Source organism: Aureobasidium pullulans (genome assembly GCF_000721785.1).
Source record: "Aureobasidium pullulans EXF-150 unplaced genomic scaffold scaffold_5, whole genome shotgun sequence".
NCBI lineage: Eukaryota > Fungi > Ascomycota > Dothideomycetes > Dothideales > Saccotheciaceae > Aureobasidium > Aureobasidium pullulans.
Genome location: NW_021941025.1, coordinates 88,601 through 109,807, shown reverse-complemented (window position 1 = coordinate 109,807; position 21,207 = coordinate 88,601). Strand labels below are relative to the sequence as shown.

At 51.8% G+C, this 21,207-nt stretch overlaps 12 protein-coding genes across 12 annotated transcripts; 6 read left to right on the top strand and 6 right to left on the bottom strand.

Moving 5' to 3' along the window:
• Nucleotides 1-76: 76 nt before the first annotated feature.
• M438DRAFT_269810 (putative 5-oxoprolinase) lies at nt 77-4,065 on the top strand (the record flags this gene model as incomplete). Its single annotated transcript, XM_029900346.1, has 2 exons — nt 77-1,260; nt 1,311-4,065. 2 exons carry the CDS (start codon nt 77-79, stop codon nt 4,063-4,065), a joined length of 3,939 nt encoding a protein of 1,312 aa, XP_029762438.1.
• A 979-nt stretch (nt 4,066-5,044) lies between these two features.
• On the top strand, nt 5,045-5,602 carry M438DRAFT_372883 (uncharacterized protein; the record flags this gene model as incomplete). The annotated part of the gene is made up of 2 exons (XM_029908382.1): nt 5,045-5,208; nt 5,254-5,602. The coding sequence occupies 2 exons, from the start codon at nt 5,045-5,047 to the stop codon at nt 5,600-5,602; spliced, it is 513 nt and encodes a 170-aa protein (XP_029762437.1).
• M438DRAFT_343743 (alpha/beta-hydrolase) lies at nt 5,415-6,764 on the bottom strand. Its single transcript, XM_029905053.1, has one exon. The coding sequence runs from the start codon at nt 6,691-6,693 to the stop codon at nt 5,701-5,703; it is 993 nt and encodes a 330-aa protein (XP_029762436.1). The 5' UTR covers nt 6,694-6,764; the 3' UTR covers nt 5,415-5,700.
• A 147-nt stretch (nt 6,765-6,911) lies between these two features.
• On the bottom strand, nt 6,912-9,553 carry M438DRAFT_343742 (catalase/peroxidase HPI). Its single transcript, XM_029905052.1, has one exon. It carries the CDS (start codon nt 9,273-9,275, stop codon nt 7,002-7,004), a length of 2,274 nt encoding a protein of 757 aa, XP_029762435.1. The 5' UTR covers nt 9,276-9,553; the 3' UTR covers nt 6,912-7,001.
• Nucleotides 9,554-10,176: 623 nt separating this feature from the next.
• On the bottom strand, nt 10,177-12,366 carry M438DRAFT_333161 (uncharacterized protein; the record flags this gene model as incomplete). Its single annotated transcript, XM_029903573.1, has 1 exon — nt 10,177-12,366. The coding sequence occupies one exon, from the start codon at nt 12,364-12,366 to the stop codon at nt 10,177-10,179; it is 2,190 nt and encodes a 729-aa protein (XP_029762434.1).
• A 260-nt stretch (nt 12,367-12,626) lies between these two features.
• Nucleotides 12,627-14,130, bottom strand: M438DRAFT_314586 (uncharacterized protein). Its single transcript, XM_029902610.1, has 2 exons — nt 13,846-14,130; nt 12,627-13,784 (listed from the first exon to the last, which is right to left on the bottom strand). Exons 1-2 carry the CDS (start codon nt 14,098-14,100, stop codon nt 12,681-12,683), a joined length of 1,359 nt encoding a protein of 452 aa, XP_029762433.1. The 5' UTR covers nt 14,101-14,130; the 3' UTR covers nt 12,627-12,680.
• A 126-nt stretch (nt 14,131-14,256) lies between these two features.
• On the top strand, nt 14,257-14,818 carry M438DRAFT_403892 (vacuolar ATP synthase; the record flags this gene model as incomplete). Its single annotated transcript, XM_029909686.1, has 3 exons — nt 14,257-14,335; nt 14,395-14,430; nt 14,483-14,818. Exons 1-3 carry the CDS (start codon nt 14,276-14,278, stop codon nt 14,816-14,818), a joined length of 432 nt encoding a protein of 143 aa, XP_029762432.1. The 5' UTR covers nt 14,257-14,275.
• On the bottom strand, nt 14,533-15,668 carry M438DRAFT_363456 (uncharacterized protein; the record flags this gene model as incomplete). Its single annotated transcript, XM_029907647.1, has 3 exons — nt 14,533-15,134; nt 15,191-15,407; nt 15,466-15,668. The coding sequence occupies 3 exons, from the start codon at nt 15,666-15,668 to the stop codon at nt 15,024-15,026; spliced, it is 531 nt and encodes a 176-aa protein (XP_029762431.1). The 3' UTR covers nt 14,533-15,023.
• Nucleotides 15,669-16,017: 349 nt separating this feature from the next.
• On the bottom strand, nt 16,018-17,733 carry M438DRAFT_353391 (HAD-like protein; the record flags this gene model as incomplete). Its single annotated transcript, XM_029906871.1, has 4 exons — nt 16,018-16,791; nt 16,977-17,073; nt 17,278-17,605; nt 17,661-17,733. The coding sequence occupies 4 exons, from the start codon at nt 17,731-17,733 to the stop codon at nt 16,018-16,020; spliced, it is 1,272 nt and encodes a 423-aa protein (XP_029762430.1).
• Nucleotides 17,734-18,019: 286 nt separating this feature from the next.
• M438DRAFT_173321 (uncharacterized protein) lies at nt 18,020-18,768 on the top strand. Its single transcript, XM_029899146.1, has one exon. The coding sequence runs from the start codon at nt 18,262-18,264 to the stop codon at nt 18,682-18,684; it is 423 nt and encodes a 140-aa protein (XP_029762429.1). The 5' UTR covers nt 18,020-18,261; the 3' UTR covers nt 18,685-18,768.
• On the top strand, nt 18,450-19,571 carry M438DRAFT_343739 (uncharacterized protein). The gene is made up of 2 exons (XM_029905051.1): nt 18,450-18,639; nt 18,697-19,571. Exon 2 carries the CDS (start codon nt 18,862-18,864, stop codon nt 19,195-19,197), a length of 336 nt encoding a protein of 111 aa, XP_029762428.1. The 5' UTR covers nt 18,450-18,639; nt 18,697-18,861; the 3' UTR covers nt 19,198-19,571.
• Nucleotides 19,572-19,924: 353 nt separating this feature from the next.
• M438DRAFT_403889 (uncharacterized protein) lies at nt 19,925-21,203 on the top strand (the record flags this gene model as incomplete). Its single annotated transcript, XM_029909685.1, has 2 exons — nt 19,925-20,392; nt 20,447-21,203. 2 exons carry the CDS (start codon nt 19,925-19,927, stop codon nt 20,735-20,737), a joined length of 759 nt encoding a protein of 252 aa, XP_029762427.1. The 3' UTR covers nt 20,738-21,203.
• Between the last annotated feature and the right edge of the window lie 4 nt (nt 21,204-21,207).

The window sequence follows — 21,207 nt, the reverse complement described above, 5'->3', positions numbered from 1 at the left end:
TATCCATAGCAATGTCAACTCAATCAAGATCAGTCCATTCAGTCATCTTGCTGCAACATACTCACAAATTCATAAAATGCCTCCGAGAGGTGTTCGTATTGCCATTGATCGCGGTGGCACCTTCTGCGATTTTTGGGCACAGATACCTGGTCAAGAAGAGGTCATCTTCAAACTGTTGTCCGTCTTTCCAGAGGAGTACTCAGATGCGCCGACCGAAGGCATAAGAAGAATACTGGAGCTTGCGACCAAGACAAAGATTCCGCCCGGTACTCCTCTTGACCTGGCACCCGTGGAATCCATACGCATGGGCACGACTGTTGCAACAAACGCCCTTCTCGAGAGAGCCGGAGATCCGGTGGTGCTGGTCACGACCAAAGGCTTCCGTGACTTGCTCAAAATCGGAAACCAAGCTCGCCCTTCCATCTTTGATCTCTCCGTTGAGCGATTGCAGAAGCTCTATTCGAAAGTCTTAGAAGTCGACGAGCGTGTCACGATCGAAGGCTTCGCCGAGGACCCAAATCCGCAATCCATCGACATCGCCAGCGATCCCGCTCTCACCGAAGGATTGACCGGTGAAGCTATACGTGTACTTCGAGTTCCTGACCTTGACACCGTGCGCAGAGATCTAGAGGCTATCTGGGAGGAAGGTTTCCACAGTCTTGCAATTGCTTTCGTGCATTCGTACACCTACCCCGACCATGAACGCGTAGTAGCCCAAGTCGCACGAGAGATTGGATTTAAAACGCTTGCCGTCAGCTCTGAGTTGCAACCAATGATCAAAGTCCTCTCTCGAGCCAATTCAGCAGTAGCCGACGCCTACCTGAATCCTATTACCCAGACCTACCTCGACGGTTTCCGCAAGAGTTTCAAGGGCGAGCTCAAGGACAGCGCATCCGCAAACAAGCTTCTGTTGAGCCAGAGCGATGGTGGTCTGACAACGTTCTCGAGGTTCACAGGCTTGAGAGCCATTCTCTCTGGCCCTGCTGGCGGTATTACTGGGTATGCAAAGACGTGCTATGACGAGAAGGATGGTACACCAGTGCTCGGCTTTGACATGGGTGGCACATCGACTGATGTATCGAGGTTCTCCGGAGCTTTCGAGCATGTTTTCGAGACAGCCATCGCTGAAGTCTCAATCCAATGTCCTCAACTTGATATCAATACTGTGGCAGCTGGTGGTGGGTCTATGCTGTTCTGGCGCAATCGCATGTTCGTTGTCGGCCCCGAGTCTGCTGCGGCCAATCCAGGTCCCGCATGCTAGTAAGTCATACTCAACTCGGACTTTGAGTATGGAACTAATTCTTCTTCAGTGGACGCAACGGACCCTTGACTGTCACCGACGCGAACTTCTTGCTTGGACGTATCGTTCCAGACTATTTCCCTCGCCCACTCGATTTAGCAACGGTTAAGCAGAAGTTCACCGACCTGACGGAGCTCATCAACGCGGAAAAGGAAGGCGAGACCTCTCTCACGCCAGAACAAGTCGCTTCTGGATTCCTCGCCGTGGCCAATGCCACTATGACGCGACCCATCCGCAAGCTGAGCGAGGGGCGTGGCTTTGAGACGGCAGCCCACAATCTGGCTTGCTTTGGCGGAGCTGGCGGTCAACATGCTGTTGCGGTGGCCAGAGATTTGGGCATTCGCAGAACACTCATTCCGCGTTACTCGAGTATCCTTTCTGCTTACGGTATGGCGTTAGCAGATGTCGTCGTCGAAAACCAACAGCCAGAGGCCACAACGCTTGCTCCCGAAGCATATGGTCGCATTGATGCGCGTTACGCTAAGCTTTGTGAGAAAGGCACGAGAGACTTGATCGCACAAGGTTTCAGCGCCGACCAAGTCAAGCATGAACTCTTCCTGAACCTCAGATACGCTGGTACGGACACCACTCTCACCGTCCAGAGAGAAGAGACTACCGAAGGACTCCTACAAGCCTTCGCAGACAGGCATCGCCAAGAGTTCGGATTTACACAGTCAAGAGAAGTCCTTGTCGACGACGTGAGAGTCAGGAGTGTCGGGCAGGCCATGAATATAGAACTCCCGAGCCCTTTCAGCGAATTGCAACGTATTGCTGCAAGTCCACCAGTCAGTCCAGTGGTCACTGGGAATAGCAGGAGGGTTTTTTTCGCAGACCAAGGCTGGACTGATGCAAGTCTTTACCATCTGGCTAACCTCAAGCCCGGCGTTCGAATCCGCGGTCCTGCTTTGATCATTGACAAAACTCAGACCATCGTCCTCGATGCTGCAAGCGAAGCTTCTATTCTCTCACAGCACGTCATCATCGATCTACTCGACACTGAGCGCAAAGCTGCCTCTACCGAGGTGGTCGACCCCATCCAGCTGTCGGTCTTCTCGCATAGGTTCATGTCTGTTGCAGAGCAGATGGGCCAGACCATGCAGAAGACGAGTATCAGCGTCAACATCAAGGAAAGGCTGGACTTCTCATGTGCTGTTTTCGACTCGAAAGGCTCGCTGGTATGCAATGCACCGCACATTCCTGGACATCTCGGTTCTATGTCTTATGCCATCGCTTATCAAGCTCGTCGTTACAAGCCGGGAGAGCTAAAGCCTGGCGATGTGATACTCTCGAACACGCCTTCTTCTGGAGGCACTCATCTTCCGGACCTGACAGTGACGACTCCGGTTTTCGATTCTGATACCAATCCAACAAAGATCATGTTCTTCGTTGCTAATCGTGGCCACCATGCTGATATCGGAGGAATCATCCCTGGCTCCATGCCGCCAAACTCGACTGAGCTCTGGCAAGAGGGTGCCGCGGTGGAATCATTCAAAATGGTCAAGGAAGGTGTTTTCGACGAGTCGGGCCTTGTGCATCACCTATACGATGTACCAAGCTCATACCCTGGCTGTTCCGGAACGCGTACGCTCAACGACAATCTCGCAGATCTCAGAGCCGCCGTAGCATCCAACAACCGTGGTATTCACCTTATTCAAGCGTTGGTTCGGGAATACACATGGCCGGTGGTGGAGTTCTACATGCAAGCCATCCAGACAAACGCAGCGAATGCTGTTCGAGATCTACTCAAGGGCGTCGCTCATCGCTTTGACTATCGCCAATTATCTGCCATCGACTACATGGACGATGGGTCTCCCTTCTGCCTTAGCATCAGTATCGATGGTACGACCGGTGATGCCACATTCGACTTTACAGGGTCAGGGCCGGAGGCCTACAACAATCTGAATTGTCCTCCGGCGATCATATATTCTGGGATCATGTATTGTCTTCGTTCTCTTGTACCATCCGATATGCCGCTGAACCAAGGATGCCTGGCACCACTCAAGATCGTCATTCCGCCCGAGACCATCATCTCCCCGTCCTACAAGGCGGCCACCGTGGGCTCCAATGTCGAGACCTCTCAGCGTATTGTTGACCTGATCTTCAAGGCATTCCGCGCCTGCGGTGCGTCTCAAGGCACGTGCAACAACCTGACGTTCGGCTATGGCGGCATGGACGATTCGGGAAAGGTCACAAAGGGATTCGGATATTACGAGACAATCGCAGGTGGATCTGGTGCAGGCGCGGATTGGGACGGAGAAAGCGGTGTTCATACGCACATCACAAACACCAGAATCGGCGACCCTGAAGTGTTTGAGAAGCGATATCCAGTTCTCCTCCACGAATTCAGCATACGCAAAGGTTCGGGCGGTCGTGGTTTGCATCCGGGCGGTGATGGTTGCGTGCGCGATATCGAGTTCCGTGTTCCGCTACAGGTATCGATTTTGAGTGAGCGACGCGTCATTCCACCTTACGGTATGGCTGGCGGTGAGGAAGGGAGTCGTGGCGTGAACATCTGGAAGAGACGCGATCCTGAAGATGGCACTGTTCGGACTATCAGTCTTGGAGGCAAGGCCACAGTACAGATGAATGCGGGCGATCGTATCATCATCATGACTCCAGGAGGTGGTGGGTACGGCGTGCCGCCTCAGCAGATCAAGGACGACATAGTTGCGGACTTCAGGATCAGAAGTCGAGGTGCTTTCATCGGAGGTAAGGTCGGAAGTGGCAGTGTGGGCGAGAAGCAGGCCATGGCTCAAGGCAATTGACCCCAGCGAATATAGAACATGTTCTGAAACAAACAAATTGTATAGCTCCCCAAACAGTACAGATTAGTTGTTGAGACTGGTAAAACCAAAGTGACTCTCGATGACAGTTGCGACACGAAAGATCGAGCTATCGCAGCGCACCGAAGAAACTCCGACCGTGCAGGCCACCCTGATCGAAATAGTCACGGTCAAACTCCCTTTGCTATTACAATGCTGGTGAGCAACTCTCCAGAGTTCGAGGAATAACAGCTGCCTTGATTGCGATGCTCTGCTTCAGTGCAGTTGCTTCACAGCCATGTTGCTCCCACCAGAAGAGCAGTTGTTTCAAGCACGACAGGCAGCCTAATCAACAATACTCAAATTGTTCATTGCAGTTTGATGGTGTGGAGCCTGCCTATTTCGTCGTACCCGACAACCGACAACGCGAGGAGTGTCTTGAGCAATCAGTTTTCCTCGATCAGATACACGCTTAACGATACGCACGTATGCTTCACGATACTCTCGCGCCACGGAACAGGTGCGACGAATCAACGTACGCGATGGAACATTGTGGCTCAGTCTAGCTTTGCATATTATCCGGACCTCGAAGTTGCAAGATCTAGATCAAGGACTTGATCAGGCACTGCCATAATGTTGCTGAGACGAGCCCGGTTTGTGATTGAATTTGAGAAGTATAAAGGTCGTACCCGGTCCAGTCGAGCGACAAAGGCAACTCGCCACAATGAGGCCGTCACGTCGTCTCAAATACTGCAGTGGGCTTATCGTAGGTCTAACGACCATCATCTTTCTACTAAAATCATCGACGGACTCTAGTGTCTCTTCTGGCCGATGGTATAGATCTCATCATTTCGAACAAGACACACTATCACTCAGCATCGGCACTGTGGTTGCCGCGCAGTCTAGCGACGACACGGAATGGCTTTCTACGTTGTTGCCAGCTTGGAACCACACAATCTACCTGACAGATCAACCTCGTAACATGAGTTCTACGTTCGCCGGAAAAGGTCATGAAGCCTTGGTATATCTCAACCATGTCATTGAAGAATACAATTTTCTTCCCGATATTGTCATCTTTCTGCACGCCAAACGCTATCAATGGCATAATGACGATCCACTATACGACAACGCCCGCGTCTTGTCGCGGTTGCAACTCCACTACGTCCAACGATAAGGATATGTGAACCTCAGATGCTCTTGGAGACCAGGTTGCCCTTCTGAGATCAAACCCTTCAAAGATGCCCTCGGACCTCTCTCGAATGAGTATGGCATACGTACCGCTCCTCTATACGCGCGTGCTTTCAAGCAATTGTCCCCGGAGCTCGAAGTGCCTGCGGTCGTGGGAGTACCCTGCTGTGCACAATTCGCTGTGACTAAAGCAAGAATACAACAACGGTCCAAGGACAATTACAAGACGCTTCGTCACACAGCGAAGGACTGTTATTGTCGTACCTATGGTCTCTGTAATCTTGCATGTCACAAATTAGGTGCATGTGACTCACATCCATTTCCGAAATACTCTAATCTGCCAGAGGGTTGACCATGGTACGACTGAGACGGAGAGTGGCAGAACGCGACGCTTTTGGAACAAGGATGAATAGACAAAGTCGTCAAACTGCTACGTAAAGCCGCAAAACATCATATCCTCTCCACCAATCTCTCCAATATCTTCCTTCTACAACCCAATATAACACCCAAATGTGTCCCCTCAACCCCGAAAAACCTCTTCTTGCCATCTTTCCCTCCACCCATCCTTTTATAAATCTCCTCTCCCATACTCATCGGTACATTTGTATCTTCCTTCCCATACCACAAATCCACCTGCACCTCTTCAGCAATATCTTCAATCCTGAATCCAGAATCAGAGGTAAACAACTTTCCTTCCCGCATAAACCCATCAACACCTTGGATAAAATGCTCTTGTTGAATATCAACCATCAGTTCCACAAACCCCTCGTTTGTAAGAAGCGGTATATCAGCAGGATGTGCACCTCCCAACCATACACTATTTCCCGCTTTCCGCACTGTCATCGCCACGATCTTCTCTTTCGGTATGGTAGTCATCGCCGCAAGAGCCTTTTCCTGCAACAAATTGATCAACCAAGGGAAATACCTGAACCCCTGGAAAATGCACCAATTACCCCATCCCATTCCCTTGAATCCAATATCAGTGGGTCCCAAACCAGCAACCACTACAACAGCTGCTACTTCGTTGCTAGGAATCGCAGCGGCACAAGCAAGTGCATATAACCCTCCACCAGAAACACCTAAAACTGCATACCTCTGCACTTTCAATCCCCCAGCAAAATCTCTGATATCTTGTACATGATCTAACACTGTTCTCTCCTGCTGTGGGGAAGATAGTCCTATTCCAGGTCGATCGATAGCGATGAGTTTTACTTCCAACTCCTTCGCTGGAAAGTGGAAGAATATACCGGAAAGACGAGAGCCGGGAAATCCATGGAGACAAAAGATCGTTGGTGCAGAGGGGGAGGAAGAGCCGAAAGTTGCGTAGCCGATGGTGCGACCGGAGGGTAGAGTGAAGGTTTGTGAGGTTGAGGGGGATGTGAGGATGGAGTGGATTGCTTCTTCTGATTCTGGCCAGAGGTTGTTCGTAGCAGAGTTGGGCATGTTGAGTTGCTTCATGTGTGGTGGATGTGGATGAGGAATGGTGACTGGGGATAGAGAGATGGGACGATTGATAAGATGTTGCAGTCGCAAGGTAGCCCCACTTCATTGAATCCTTTGCGGTATCACGTTACCGTCAAGATCACATGCGACGATGAGCAAGACCAAGCATGGCAAGATGCAAGACACCACACAAGACGGGCAGGAAAAGGTTGAAATGATTTGAAAAGATAACGTTACATTCATTCATATAGACTAAGCATTCATTTTACTTTGAGGTATTGTTGTGTATCATCATATCACATTTCCATCTAAAGGCGAGCCTGCAACTTCTGCTCCTTGGCAAGGTCGAAACGGTCCAACTCCATAACCTTGACCCAAGCAGCGACAAAGTCCTTGACAAGTCTGTCTTGACCGCTGGATGCGGCGTAGACCTCGGAAATGGCACGAAGCTCGGGGTGAGAACCGAAGACGAGGTCGTGACGGGTGGCTTGCCACTTCTTCTCGCCAGTCTTGCGGTCTTGACCGAAGTAGATCTCGTCGGCGCCCTTTTGCCACTCGGTCTGGGTGTCGAGAAGGTTGACGAAGAAGTCGTTGGTGAGCTGACCGGGACGCTTGGTGAGGACACCGTATGCTGAGCCGTCGTAGTTGGCGTTGAGGGCACGGAGACCACCAACAAGGACAGTCATCTGAGGGGCGGAGAGGGTCAACAGGTGAGCCTTGTCAACCAAGAATTGCTCAGTGCGGACACGCTGAGTGCCCTTGCCGTAGTTGCGGAAACCATCGACGACAGGCTCGAGGTGGTCGAAAGTTTTTGCGTCGGTCTGCTCCTCGGTGGCGTCGACACGACCGGGAGAGAAGGGAACGGTAACACCAGCAGCCTTCTCGACAGCGGCACTTCCACCAAGAACGATGAGATCGGCGAGCGAGACCTTCTTGCCACCCTTTGCAGAGCTGTTGAACTTCTCCTGGACCTTCTCGAGCGAGGCGAGGACAGACTTGAGCTGAGCAGGGTTGTTGGCCTTCCAGTTGTTCTGGGGGGCGAGGCGGATACGAGCACCGTTGGCACCACCACGCTTGTCACCACCACGGAAGGTAGATGCTGAAGCCCATGCAGTGGTGATGAGCTGGGTAGGGTCGACAGCGGAGAGAAGCTCCTTCTTGAGAGCAGCAATGTCCTGCTCGTCAATGACGGGGTGGTCGAGCTCAGGAAGAGGGTCTTCCCAGATGGAGACCTCCTTGGGGATCTCAGGGCCCAACCAGCGGGAACGAGGACCCATGTCACGGTGCAGCAGCTTGAACCAAGCACGACGGAAGGCCTCAGCGAGCTCTTCAGGGTTCTCAGCAAAGCGCTTGGAGATCTTCTCGTAAGCGGGGTCGAATCTCAGAGCGAGATCAGAGGTCAACATGCGAGGCTTGTGCTTGACGTTGGGGTCGTAGGCATCAGGAATGATGGCCTCAGAGTCCTTGGCAACCCACTGGTGAGCACCAGCGGGGGACTTCTCCTGCTCCCACTCGTACTTGAACATGTACTCGAGGTAGTGGTTGCTCCACTTGACGGGAGTCTTGGTCCAGATGACCTCGAGACCGGATGTGATGGTGTCAGGACCCTTGCCCGACTTGTACTTGTTGTTCCAACCGAAGCCCTGCTCTTCAATGGTTGCGCCCATGGGCTCGTCGCTGACGTTCTCGGTGGGACCGGCACCGTGGGTCTTGCCGAAAGCGTGACCGCCGGCAATGAGGGCGACAGTCTCTTCGTCGTTCATGGCCATGCGGCCGAAGGTGGTACGGATGTCTCTGGCAGAGGCGACGGGGTCGGGGATACCGTCGGGACCTTCAGGGTTGACGTAGATCAGACCCATGTGTGCAGCGGCCAGAGGCTCTTCCAACTCGCGAGAGTGAATGTCTGTGTGCTCCTTCTTGGACTCGTCACCGTCGATGACACCGGGCTTGTCGGGACCGGGCTGGCCAGAGGCGTAACGGACCTCGTTTCCGAGCCATGTTGATTCACCACCCCAGTAGACCGACTCATCAGCCTCGAATGTGTCGGGACGGCCACCAGCGAAACCGAAAGTGGGCAGACCCATCGACTCAATGGCGACGTTACCAGTGAGGAGGAAGAGGTCGGCCCATGAGATCTTGTCACCATACTTTTGCTTGATGGGCCACAACAGGCGGCGAGCCTTGTCGAGGGAGGCGTTGTCGGGCCATGAGTTGAGGGGAGCGAAACGTTGTTGACCGTCACCACCACCACCACGTCCATCGAAGACGCGGTAGGTACCGGCGCTGTGCCATGCCATACGGACAAACAGACCACCGTAGTGTCCGAAATCTGCGGGCCACCAGTCCTGAGAGTCAGTCATCAAGGTGGTGAGGTCCTTCTTCAGACCCTCATAGTCAAGGCTCTTGAATGCCTCGGCATAGTTGAATTGGTTGTTGTAGGGGTTTGAGACGCCAGTGTGTTGGCGGAGGATGTTGAGCTTCAAGTCATTGGGCCACCAGTCCTTGTTTCTGGTGCCACCGCCGCCAGTGTTGACGAGCTTGGAGTTGGAGTGGACAGGACATCCGCTGGGAGGAGGAGACATGGTGTCGGAGTGTGTGGGGGATGTGAGGATAGGAAAAGGAGTTTACGTGAAGAAGAGAAGCAAGGGGCAGAGGGCGAGGGTCGTCTTGTATATGTGTTGAACTATCGAGGGCCAAAGGCATGGCCGACTCGGAGGAGCTACCCCGCCCGCACCTGATGGAACTCCCCGCCGCCTCGGTTTAGACTTTGAATCTTTACCAACGGCAACCACCTCGACGGCTGTTTCCATGTGCTGACCATCGCGCCAATCTCATTACTCAAGACGTGCTACTACATATCATGCCACACCGTTCATCAGGCTCATCTATTGCTTGAAAACTACACATAGAGCTCACCGACACCTAACATACCTCTTTACCACCAACCGCGAAGACTTACCACATCCGGCAGTCGAATGATGTGCCTGGAGAAGTGGAGAGAGGAAACGGTAAGCAGTCCTCCGAGAAGCGCCCTCGGCCAACCACCGTTAATCGATTTGTCTGGGCTCCACGGCTTCCTCCGTCGAGCTTCGACACCAAAGCCCGATAAGGTGATCTCGTTCAACTCATCATGGAACTCTTAACGAGATGAGGACATCCGTCAGCGATGCGGCATATCCCGTCGTCTCGCTGACCGCGCAACCAGTTTCATATCGGGAGATGCGACGCGAGAAATCTTGGTGGACGACCCTGATGGCTGGTGTTGGCATCGTGGAAACTGTCATCCGTGTCGGCAAGTGGAGGACCTGAGGGAAAGCAGCTTGCAGACCTCGGCGACTTCGGTGCTGTTTGTGTTTATACAACGGTACTTGCCATGCTCCGAAACATCTATTTCCAATCCATGTCTCTCGTTCAGGCACGTTTCGTGAAGCCTTCGTAGTTTGATCTGAACGAGACGATGCAGTTTTGATATTCCCAACATGTTCAAATCTCTCTACACCATCTTCCCATGACTGGCCCCAACTCGACTCCATCAACCTCTCCGATTTCCTCCAACCTGACGTCGACCCTCACATTGACATTTCCTTTGCCGCCCTCAGGCAATACCAATTCTTTCCTCACCAATCCTTCCCAAGCACCTCTGGCGACTTCCTTACCCCAGACCCTTCCAATCCCAGCACCATGCGCCAATGCACCCGCAGCTGATGCCGCAATCTTTGCTTTCGACGCCAAAGAAACGTATTCGGCATAGCAAAGAGCGAAAGAAACGATATCAGTGTCGTGAATGATAGTAAGTCTGGCGGCAGAGATGAGAAGGGCGAGTTGAAGACTTGATAGCGAGGCCAGTGAAGCTAATTTTGCATCTGGTGGTGTAAGTGATGTCAAAGACCCTGGCTCTGATAGATGTGCAAGTAAGTCCGATGATGAGATTTTGGAGGAGGAAAGAGGTAATGTGCAGATGGCCATGAGCATGGATGTGTGGAACGCGGGTACGGATTTGGAGAGATAGTAGAGATGGCGGAGGTGGGTGTTGAATGTGTCGAGGGTGAAGAGGTCATTGAGGATGGCGTTCCATGCTTGCAGTCCTTGCTCGGTGATGTTGTCAGTTGAGACAGGTGATAATGCGATCTGGCAGATGTGGCGGAAGGATGAAAGATCCTTCGCGAGAGACAGATGTACATGTCGATGACTGAATCGACTCTTGACTCTCTTCTCCAGTTGCTCGGCCACATCGAAGCGTGTAGTCAGCCCGAGCACAGCAATCGGTGCTTTGCGACTTTGTGCAATGTCGAATAAATTGTACAGCAAAGTCTGTCTCGGATGTGTTGCGAACAAGTCAAACTCGTCCAGAACAAACACCACACTCTTCGTGACTTGATCAGCAGATCTTCCGAGCTCTTCCGGATGAGATAGCAAAGCCAGCAAGGTTGTCAGTGTATCGGCGTAATTCTTGGATGCGGCATCTTCCTCAACGTCCATCTCTCGGCCTAGTTGTCTCCAGATATCTCGTAGGGCTATCTTGTCGTCCGTATGGATAAAGCCGTTGAGACGTACGACATGGAAAAGGTCCGAGTTTTTGACTGCTTGTTCGTGTAGGATTGATTCAACGACCGAGGTCTTGCCTGTGCCTCTTGTACCTATGACGAGCATGCTATTGCTCTCTCCTACGACGATAGTCTGGTCGACTAGATTGGCAATCTTTGCGTGTTCATCGTCCAGACCCACAAACGCGGTGTGTGTTCGGCCTTGTAGTTGTTCCAGTACAGCCGTCTGAATAGCTTGCAGGTCTTCGGAGAGAATGCTGAGGTCGGCGGAAGCGTTTGTCTGTAGAGGCTTGACATCGAGATCAATCATAGTTTTTGGTCGTGGCTTGAGAGGGCTACCAACAGCTTTCCTTGGTGTAAACTGAGGCTGCCGTGTACCATTCATATCCAACAGCATAGGACTCATAGCACGATTCTGTAGCTTCCTGGCCGAGGCAAACTTGGAAGGACTGATAGGACCATCTTCATCTCCAGCTGTGTCCAGAACTGTGATCTGCTCTTGTAAAATCTTCCTCGGTCGACCTGGCTTCCTCTTCTCTGTGGTTGGTGGTGGTTGGACTTTGACTGGTGATGCAGTGACACTCCTTTGACCTTGGACCTCTTTCCGACTGGCGTCTTGTATATCTCTCATCTGATCTTCCAGTGTCCTCTTGGGTTTCCTCTTCGCCGCTCTTTCCAATTGCTCTTGCTCGAAAGTATCTCTCATCTTTTGTGTCAACGTCTTGACCTTCCCACTCTTCTCCAACTCTGCCAACTCCGGCTTCTGGGCGGAAGTGCCATTCGTGCCATTCGTACCATTTGTGCCAGTCTTGACTGGGGTCTTTTGCGGTGATTGTTGTTCGGCGATTCTTGCATTCAAGCGGGCCATAAGACCACCAATGTTGTTACCCTTGGTTGCTGACGATGGCGCAGGTCGTGGTGTCGGTTTTGAAGGAGTGAGATTGAGTGACGAAGGTGTAGCCACACTGGCAACTCTGATAGTGTCGCGCGTATCGTCGTTGTCTGCTGTTGTGCTTGTCGTCTTTCTCTTCGAGGCGGGAGCTGTTGTCGTTGGGGGGGCACGAGTACTCTGTGGACTTTCGGGTATTGTCTCGAGCTTTCTGCGCTTTGCTGATCGTGGCGACTCCATTGTTGCTTGAGTTTGTAATGTTGGTTACGACATTTGGTCGAGTCGAAATCTTGTGTTGATTTGTTGTCAAGAAAGTCCGTCATCCCTCGTCGAGGCCGCGGAGCTTTGTCCAAGCTCGCCGCAACACCTTTTCACATGATCAATCTACACACGTTTATACATGGAAAGGTACTCGACTTTGATTGAATAGCATGATAAGATTCAATGCTTGCACTCTTTGTCCTCTCGGACTGTCTGATGGTACAGAAAACAGCTTCAGACTCCCAATGCAATGCAGTTCCCCAGCAACGCCATGAAAACATGCTCCAGATATGCTAATACCTTGATGAATCCCGGCGATTGGCATCGCTCAGTCTCGCAAATCTCTCCGTCAATCCTCCCTCTTCAGTCACAGTCCTCTTCAACGGACTTCCTTGTGGTCTACCATCCGGTCTGAGTAGCTGCTGTCGACTTGCACTCTTGCGCAGTGGACTTGCAGCATGGCTGTACACTCCCAAGCTTCCTCCATCTCCTGGTCTCTTCATCTGACTTCCTGGCCTCTCGCGTACCAACGGCCGTATCTTACCCGGCGTGTTGAAGACGTCTGTCGGTTCGTGTGTTGCTCCGAATGAGGATGTCGCATTCGTGTTGAAGGACGAAACTGTGCTATAGCTTCCGAACGTAGGCTGAAGTAGTGGAGTCGTGGCGCTTCTCGGCAGATTCTTAGTCGGCGAAGTGGCGTACAAGGCTCGAGGGTCGTCTGTGAGATGACTGGCGTAGCTTGGGTTGGGATTGACCTTGAATCCCTTGTTGATGATGGTGTGTGGTGTGTAGACATCGACTTCTCTTGTTCTGTGTCTCAACCCTCCAGGGCTTGTGGCCGTGTCTCTTGTTTGTGTACCGACGTCTCGGACTGGGCGGTTCATGTTGGGATGCACGAATTTGGTGTCATACTCGTTCATGACTTCCTTGTGGATGAGCATCGAGTCTTTTGCCTGCTGGACGAAGAACTTCTTGAAGAAGAGCAGTTGGGCGCTCAACAGAACCGCGAGGGCAATGGTCGTGACGAGCGTGACGGAAGGACGAGGATTGCCGACGCTGGTGGGTAGGAAGAGCCAGTAGACGAAAGCGTGGCCTGGCGAGAAGAGGGCGAACAATTCAAGATTGAAGGGCTTGGGGTCCCAGACGCTGACCTCCCAGACATCATTGTGCTGATCGGGGTGTCGTCGCGAAAAGACATTGTTCGAGGTGATCATAGAGGAGAAGTATGCGAGCGGTGATGCCGATGGCGACGAGTCGACGCGGACTCTGCGAGCAGAAGGTGTTGAAGGTGCCTGGTCGATGGAGCTCTCAAAGAGGCGGTACTTGCGCGTGCGCGTAAAGGTATAGAAGGCGTTCAACAGCGATGCGGTTGCGAGGACATAGGCGATCGTGGAGACCTGGACACACAGCCAAATTAGCAGGCGCATGAGATAGAGGCAGAGTTGTCGCAAGACTCACAAACCAATGAAACCAACCGCTCTTGCCCTCGAGTTCGCCAAAGATGTCATCGTCGTAGTTACTATGCTTGGAGCTCCATCTTGCGCATGCGAAAACCACATTGGCGCCAACTCCAATGGGCATTCCCCAGTCGCGTAGAGCTTCATCGAGAGCGCTTTCGTGTAGTTCCTCGGCGATCCAGAGGAGGAGATCGTACGGATTGAGGTAGGCTTTGATGCGCTCCGACAGAGGAGCTCGGCGGATGATGGGCGGCATGTTTGCTCGTCCTCTTTCACATTGCTGGTGGGGGACGAGAGCAGTGTTTATTTTACGACTCTCGACTTCGCTCTTTCCGCAAATAGTGACGTCGTCCCGAGGTTCAGCCACTTGAGCCGCAAGTCGACCGCCATACAGCGACACCAACATTCCTCATGCTGAAGAAACAACAATCATGGCTCTTCCACAATCCGCATACAAGGACCGTCAGTTCCTGGCTGTTATTGGCGATGAGGTGAGCAGTACATATTGCCGACTGCCAGAAATCCAACCCTACTAACACGCATCTTCCAGGACTCGGTGACGGGAGTCTTGCTCGCCGGTGTTGGTGTATGCGCTGCCACCACACCTTCTTGTGGATATCTCTGACCTCTCTGAACAGCACGTTACCGACCCTCCGGACTCACAAAAGAACTACTTAGTCGTCGACCACAAGACCGAGACTTCAGCCATTGAGGAGGCCTTTGACAGCTTCACCCAGGAGCGCAAGGACATTGCCATTCTCCTCATCAACCAGCATGTAATAGATACTCAACCTGGAACAATTGCCGAAATCTTGTACTCACACTGGACACAGATCGCCGACAAGATCCGCAGCCGCGTCGACGCATACACCCAAGCATTCCCTTCCCTCCTCGAGATCCCCTCAAAGGACCACCCCTACGACCCGGAGAAGGACAGCGTCATGAAGCGCGTCAAGAAGTTGTTTGGAGAGTAATTCAATTGTTTCATCCCGTTCACGATACCCCGAATCCAAAGAAGAGTTTCCAATCAAAGTTCAAAAAGAGTCCATGATATTACTATTGTGTATAATACTGCAATGCGATATGCGCTTCAACGCGACGGTCCATGATACAATGATGCAACCTTCATCCTTCCTTCGTGTCTCATGCTTGGACATGCTTGTGGTTGAGTCGTGTTGTTTAGGCAACGACCTCGAAAGCACCACCTCTTCTGAAGACAATGGAAGCGGTCAAGCAGGTGACCTTCTCGTTGTCCTTGGTGTAGACGTCGGCGAGGACGGTGTACTTACCCTGAAGGCGATAGTCAGCAGGTGTGTCAGTGTATCTCGCGACAGAGCAAGACGTACCGGAGGAATCTCCTTGGGAAGATCAACGTCCTTGGTCAAGTCGATGGGACCCTTCTTCAGAGGGCACTCAAGGTCGACATTCTTCAGGTTCTCGCAGAGGTCGGCCTCCTGGTTGATGATGCGGATCAGACCGTACTTGACTTGAAGGTGAACCTTGGCACCCTCTTCAATGTCCTGCGACAAGACACCGGATGCCTTGATCGAGAGGGTGACGCCACTGCGATGCGTGATAAGCTTGAGAAACGAACAGAACACCAGGTGATTCCAAGACTCACGCGGAAGGAGGGTTGGGGGAAAGATCGACTCTCTCAATCTCGAGAAGGTTGTCCTTGGGAGCGGCGCAGAAGAGCAGAGGGTTGTCACCAGGAACGGGGAACTCTTCTTCGAGCGCGTGTTGCTCGCTGCCCATGAAGCTGAGACTACGCGCCGATGCGCTGGCCGAGAGAAGGGCGACGCTGAAGATGCTGAGGAGCTTCATTTTGGTGATATGGATTGGTATGTGTTGGTTGTGGAGGGAGTGGGCAGGGAAGACGGTTCTCGTTGATCAAGGTCGGCCGATTGTCTCGATGGCGCTCAGCCGTTGCGCGGTGACGATGCGTACACGTGCCAAGTTGTGGCGCAAACGCCTCCCCGCTTTCGTCCCCAGCTTTGCTTTTCTCCGATCTGACAGCTTGACACATCAGGAACATGTTCTTCTGCGTCGAACCTGCTTGACCAAGTAGCCGTCTATCTCGTAGACTGAGCATCACTTTTCCGGTCAGTCGAGTTAAGTCTGGTAGGTGATGCTTGAGTAAGATTGATTCGAGACAGCTCTCCAAACAGATATGCTAGAGACTCCCGATGACTTGATCGAGATTATCCATATTCTCTAACCACGCCTCATTCTCTTTCTTCACCACTTCCTGATTCTCCTTCACATCATCAGTCCATCGATAAACATACACAGTCTTCATTCCTACAGCTTTCGCTCCACGCAAATCATACGCATGTGCAGCTACGATGACACACTCAGAAGTATCTCTCTGCAACAACTCCAACGCTTTCAGATAATTCTCCTTCGCAGGCTTGTACACCCCGAGTAGTTGCGATGAAAATAATGCATCGAACTGCAAGCCAGAGGAGCGACACAAGTCAAGCTGTAAGCGTGTGGTGCCATTCGCATGAACCACGACCTCATAGCCTTCATCACGCAAACGCTGTAGTGCAAGAGCGACGTCTGGCCATGCTTGTTGCGAATGCCAGGCAGTTATGCATCTATCTTTGACCCCGACTGTCTGAAGTAGTGGCAGGTAGTTCGCGAAAGAGTCCTTTGTCAGCATCTGATCCCATGTCTTGGAGTGGGTAACGTCGATGTTTTCGGTCGGCAAGCCATCGGCTATGCGCTTGGTATTAGCGTCGAAGTAGGTCTGTCGCCATTGTAGAGCGAAAGAAGAACGGTCTTGTTCTGGTATGTCTTGAGGTAGAGCTGCGATGATGCTGGAGTGCCAGTCGAGGCAGGTTCCCATGAAGTCAAAGAGGACGGTTCTGATCGGCATGATGTCTTGAGCTTTGCAGGATGGATGGCGTGTACTCGTACTGCGTAGGCCTTCTTCACATTGCCGCTTGAGCCAAGAATATCAGAAAATCGTCAGATGTCAATCATGTCCTTGACTAGCGCACCTTTGCACTCAGTCTTGTATGGGCATCAATGGTTGGGATACGTCAGCACACCACGCCCTGTCGCCGACAAAGCGGGGCGATTGAGATCGAGACAATTGCATGCAATCAGCGCTTGCGTAGTACTTACCCTACCTGTATTTTGGATGTTGTCAAATATGAATATTAGCTTCAAGGATAGGTGATCCGAAGATAAATGCTTTTGAACAGCAGGATGTGCTTCTGCTCTAGACAAAACAGCAAGTTGACAGAGTAACCCTGTGCACCGTGTGTTTGGAACAATCCGTGAGGTTGACAACAGCTGATCTTCGACCGAGAGAAATCGGAGGAAGGCTTCGTTCAAGTTTCATTCATGTGCATGTTCCAGCACCTGCTACATTCATCACGACGTACAGGCTCATCATCATACAGTCCTTGAAGTATAGTCCTACTTGTCGGCAGGGTCAAGAGGACGCTGACCCTTAGCCTCGACATTCTTTCTCTTCTCGCTGGCGGGAGCGTTGGGATCCTGCTTGAAGGCCTGCTGTGTGCTGCTGTCTTCTCCCTGCTGTCCAGTGGCTGCACCCTTGGGGTTGCTGACGGGGGTCTGCACACTGGCGGTATCGGGCGAACCGGTACGGGCATCGGTGGCGCGCGACTGGTTGATCTTGTTTGACTCTGGGCTTGAGCTGACGGGGTTGCCGACGTTGGAGGCGGTGCCGGGGCTGCTCTGGCCTTGATTTGCGTCCATGTTCTGCTTGTTGGCATAGCTGCGAATGACTGGGAAATGGTCAGTAATTGCGTCGGTCACAGTTGGAGCTCGTCTCGGACTTACAGGTTGTTGAACGCAGAGGTTGCGAAACAGCGGTGCGGCTGCTGCGCATGATGGAGCTTCTCATGATTGACATTTTGTTTCTGCGATTGAACTGATTGCGATTTGGTTAGAGAAGAGGTTTGGTTCAGCATGCGCCGGCCTGCAGGTACGTCTTGCTCTCTTTAGTACCTACCCCGATGGTCATGACGTTTACATGATGTCGCGCTTGCTCATCCGCCTTCTCGACTTCGACATGCAGCCTGCATTTCCAGATGTCAAGACACAAATCCTGAACGTTTGCGATAGCTTTCACCGATTCCTCCACTGGCTCAGTGCTGATATATTGACATAATCATGCTTGGAAGGCACTGAAGCCTCAAGGTAGGTGTCTCTTTCTCTAAGTGTTGGCAGCTATCTTCTACCGGGTGAGTGGTCACGGAAGTCGCTGTCCCGCGTCTGGAACGTCCTTGTTGCTTGCCTCCGTCGCGCTCTGCAAGTCGTCTCTGCCACTACTTGGAGTTGATCTTCATTCATCGTGTGCTTTCTTTCATAATTACTATCCGACGCTTAAACATCTTCCTGTTCCGGCACCTCTGGCTAACGACAAGCTTCACTGCTCACGATGTCCAATCGAACCAACTCCACAACCTCGCCAGCTCTCATCACGCGAGAGGCGCTGTTTCATCTTATGGCTCTGTCACGCGATACCTCTTTATCTGACGATGAGATACGTGCTGTCGCACACTGCGTGAATCACCGGAATATCAATGAGGTCGTCGATTCCTTTCGTGTCGTCCATTCCATCAAGTCTTCTTTTGCACAGTCAAACTCTCGAGCCTCTTCAGAGAAGGGCGCCGCGTTGTGTGCCGAGACCTTCTACAGTCTCTGCGAAGAGGATCGCGTCAAATTACGGGAACTCAGTCTTTACTGTCCCTTTACTCTGGCATACAAGTCATGCGTGCATGGAAATAGGTGTCAGCTAAAGGACATATGTCGTTGGGTATGTGACAGACACTATTTTTATGGTGTTTCGGCCAAGTGTTGACCCCTTGTCCAGAGAACCTGCAAGCGACACAACTGCTAGAAGTCACACGATGTTCGCGGCACTTGCTATTCCGTTTTCAAAGGCCAACGCTGCAAGTGGAAGAGTCGCGACAAGGACAACAACAAGCAGCCATGTCCAAGCAATCACGATATCAAGGCACGTCTGTTCATGGGAGCAATGCGAGAACCCCATCGACTTGGCTTCTACGGTGTGAAAACTGCTACTTCGGTGACTCGGAAACCAGAAGCTTCTGTTGAACGTTCGTCCACAGGAGGTGCCATGATAGATCCCGTCGACATGCCCGTGGCTAGATGGGTCGAGCATCCAGGCGCTGATCTCGAAGAACCAGAAGCTTTCTTTGAATGTTTCTCCACAGGAGGTGCCGCGATAGATCCCGTCGATAATCCCATGGCTACACAGACCGAGCAGCAAGGCGCTGATCTCGATAATCACGACGCTATATCTCGCAGCGCTAGCAAATTATCCAACTCCGACTCGATCAAGCTCGGTTGAAGCTGCTGCCCAGCCTCGTACGGATTGTCAAGCTCGGATACCTCGGAAACTGTCTCAAATGTGCTTTCTTGCCACCGAGCTTCCCGCCGCACACTGGTTCATTCACATCTACGTTCAACCTTTATAACCAAAGAAAATCCTTCCTTGCCAACAAGTCAGAAAAGCCGTGATGGTGTAGTGGTTGCATACCTGGTTGGGTTTGGGCACGCGGTCATTCGCTTAACGTGGTCCCGCGATATCAGGAGGTGGCAGGTTCGAATCCTGCTCATGGTACTATCTTTTTGTTTTTGCCCGGCATATTTCTGCCCATTGTTTTTGTTTTGCCAGATTGTTGATAGCTGGTATTCTTTCGAGACACTGTCACTGTCCAGCTGTTTATTTCTCTTCCTAGGATTGTGTCGGTGTTTGTTCTCTCAATCATTACCAAAACTCAGAGCTCATCTGTCTTCGGTCGTGCAAAAGTTCGGCGTTGGACTGAGGGCTCGCATGTATGTTCTTTCTTGTTCATTATCTGGAGTTTCAGAGGTTTCTTCTGCTTCACAAGCTCGGCAATTCTCAGACAGGAAGCGACGATCAGCGTCGGTGCATGAACTAACTATCAGGCGACATCTGGCCATTCCCTTGTTGATCATCAGCCTCTTCGCACAATCACCCATTATTTCCACCAGCATCAGTATCAAGCATCTTCAATCCCGCTTATCGCCATCGCATCGCCTCCAATAACGACATGGCGAACACTAGACCCCCAGACCTCGCGACGTGCGAGATGCTCCGTAAACTCATGAAATCTGCTCGAGACGATCACCTTACCGACCCCCAGATACACTTCCTGAGCGGAACCGTCACTTCTGCCAACGTTGAGCACAACATCAAAACGCTTCACAAGGTCAACAAAGCCAACAAAGACAAAACCAACAAAGACAAAGCCAACAAAGACAACGCTCAGCCAAGGAACCCACGCCCTACTGTCGCTCAACATGGTTCGGCGATCAAACGTCAAGAACATTCCGCTCTATACAAGCACACGTTACCAGTCCCCGCTGAGGAAGGAGCTGTGATCTGTGCAGACACATTCGAACGACTGAATGCTGAAGATATCAGAGCACTCCACAAACTCATCAACGTCTGCCCATTCCATCTGGCTTCTCAACCGTGTGTCCACGCAAAGGAATGCTATCTCCTACGCATCTGTTATGTAAGTATGCGAATACGTTTCAGATTTACCCTCTTCTGACCCTGTTTCTCCCAGAACGACGGTTGCACATACGGTGATCGGTGCAGGGGCTCACACGACTTCAAAACTACCTGCCAATCGGTCCTGGAGAGCAAACAATGCAACCACGAAGCTGAGCACGGAACCAAGTGCCCGAAAAACCACGATTACAAAGCTCGCCTCTTCATGAGTGCAATGCGCAAACCCCACGAGCTTGGCTTCTATAGTGCGAAAGTCCAGACTCTTGCTTTTGCACTCGGGTCTGCCGAGCAGATGGAAACTAGGTCCGAGGTCACGATAATCAACGGGAATGTCCAGGACTTCTAGGAAAAGTTCCGTCAGCAGATGCAAGAGAGGCTTCTGGATATATCGGAGGCTGCGGAGGCTGCGGTCGACAATGGCGATTTAACGGATCCAAATGATGTCGATGACAGTGGCGTGGATCTCGAGGAGCTTTCTCTTGACTCATAAGTATGACTGAGATGGTTGAATGATGGGGTGATCAACTCCTCATATATGATCGAGACGAGGCTACTCCGCGCTGTCATTACTACCCAAATAGCTCTCCCTTCACTCTTTTATGCACAACAGCACTTCTAATACACATTCTTGTCACCATACCTCTTGATGACTGCTTGTTCCGGCCATTGAATTCATGTTGTCAGAAATATCACCATGATAGAGTATCTTATCTGATTCGCTGTGAGTCATCAAAGCTCTCCCCACCTTTCCACCAACCACACCTCCGCTCAAGTATTCACATCAATCATGATCTCCATTCTTTGATCCTACCAACT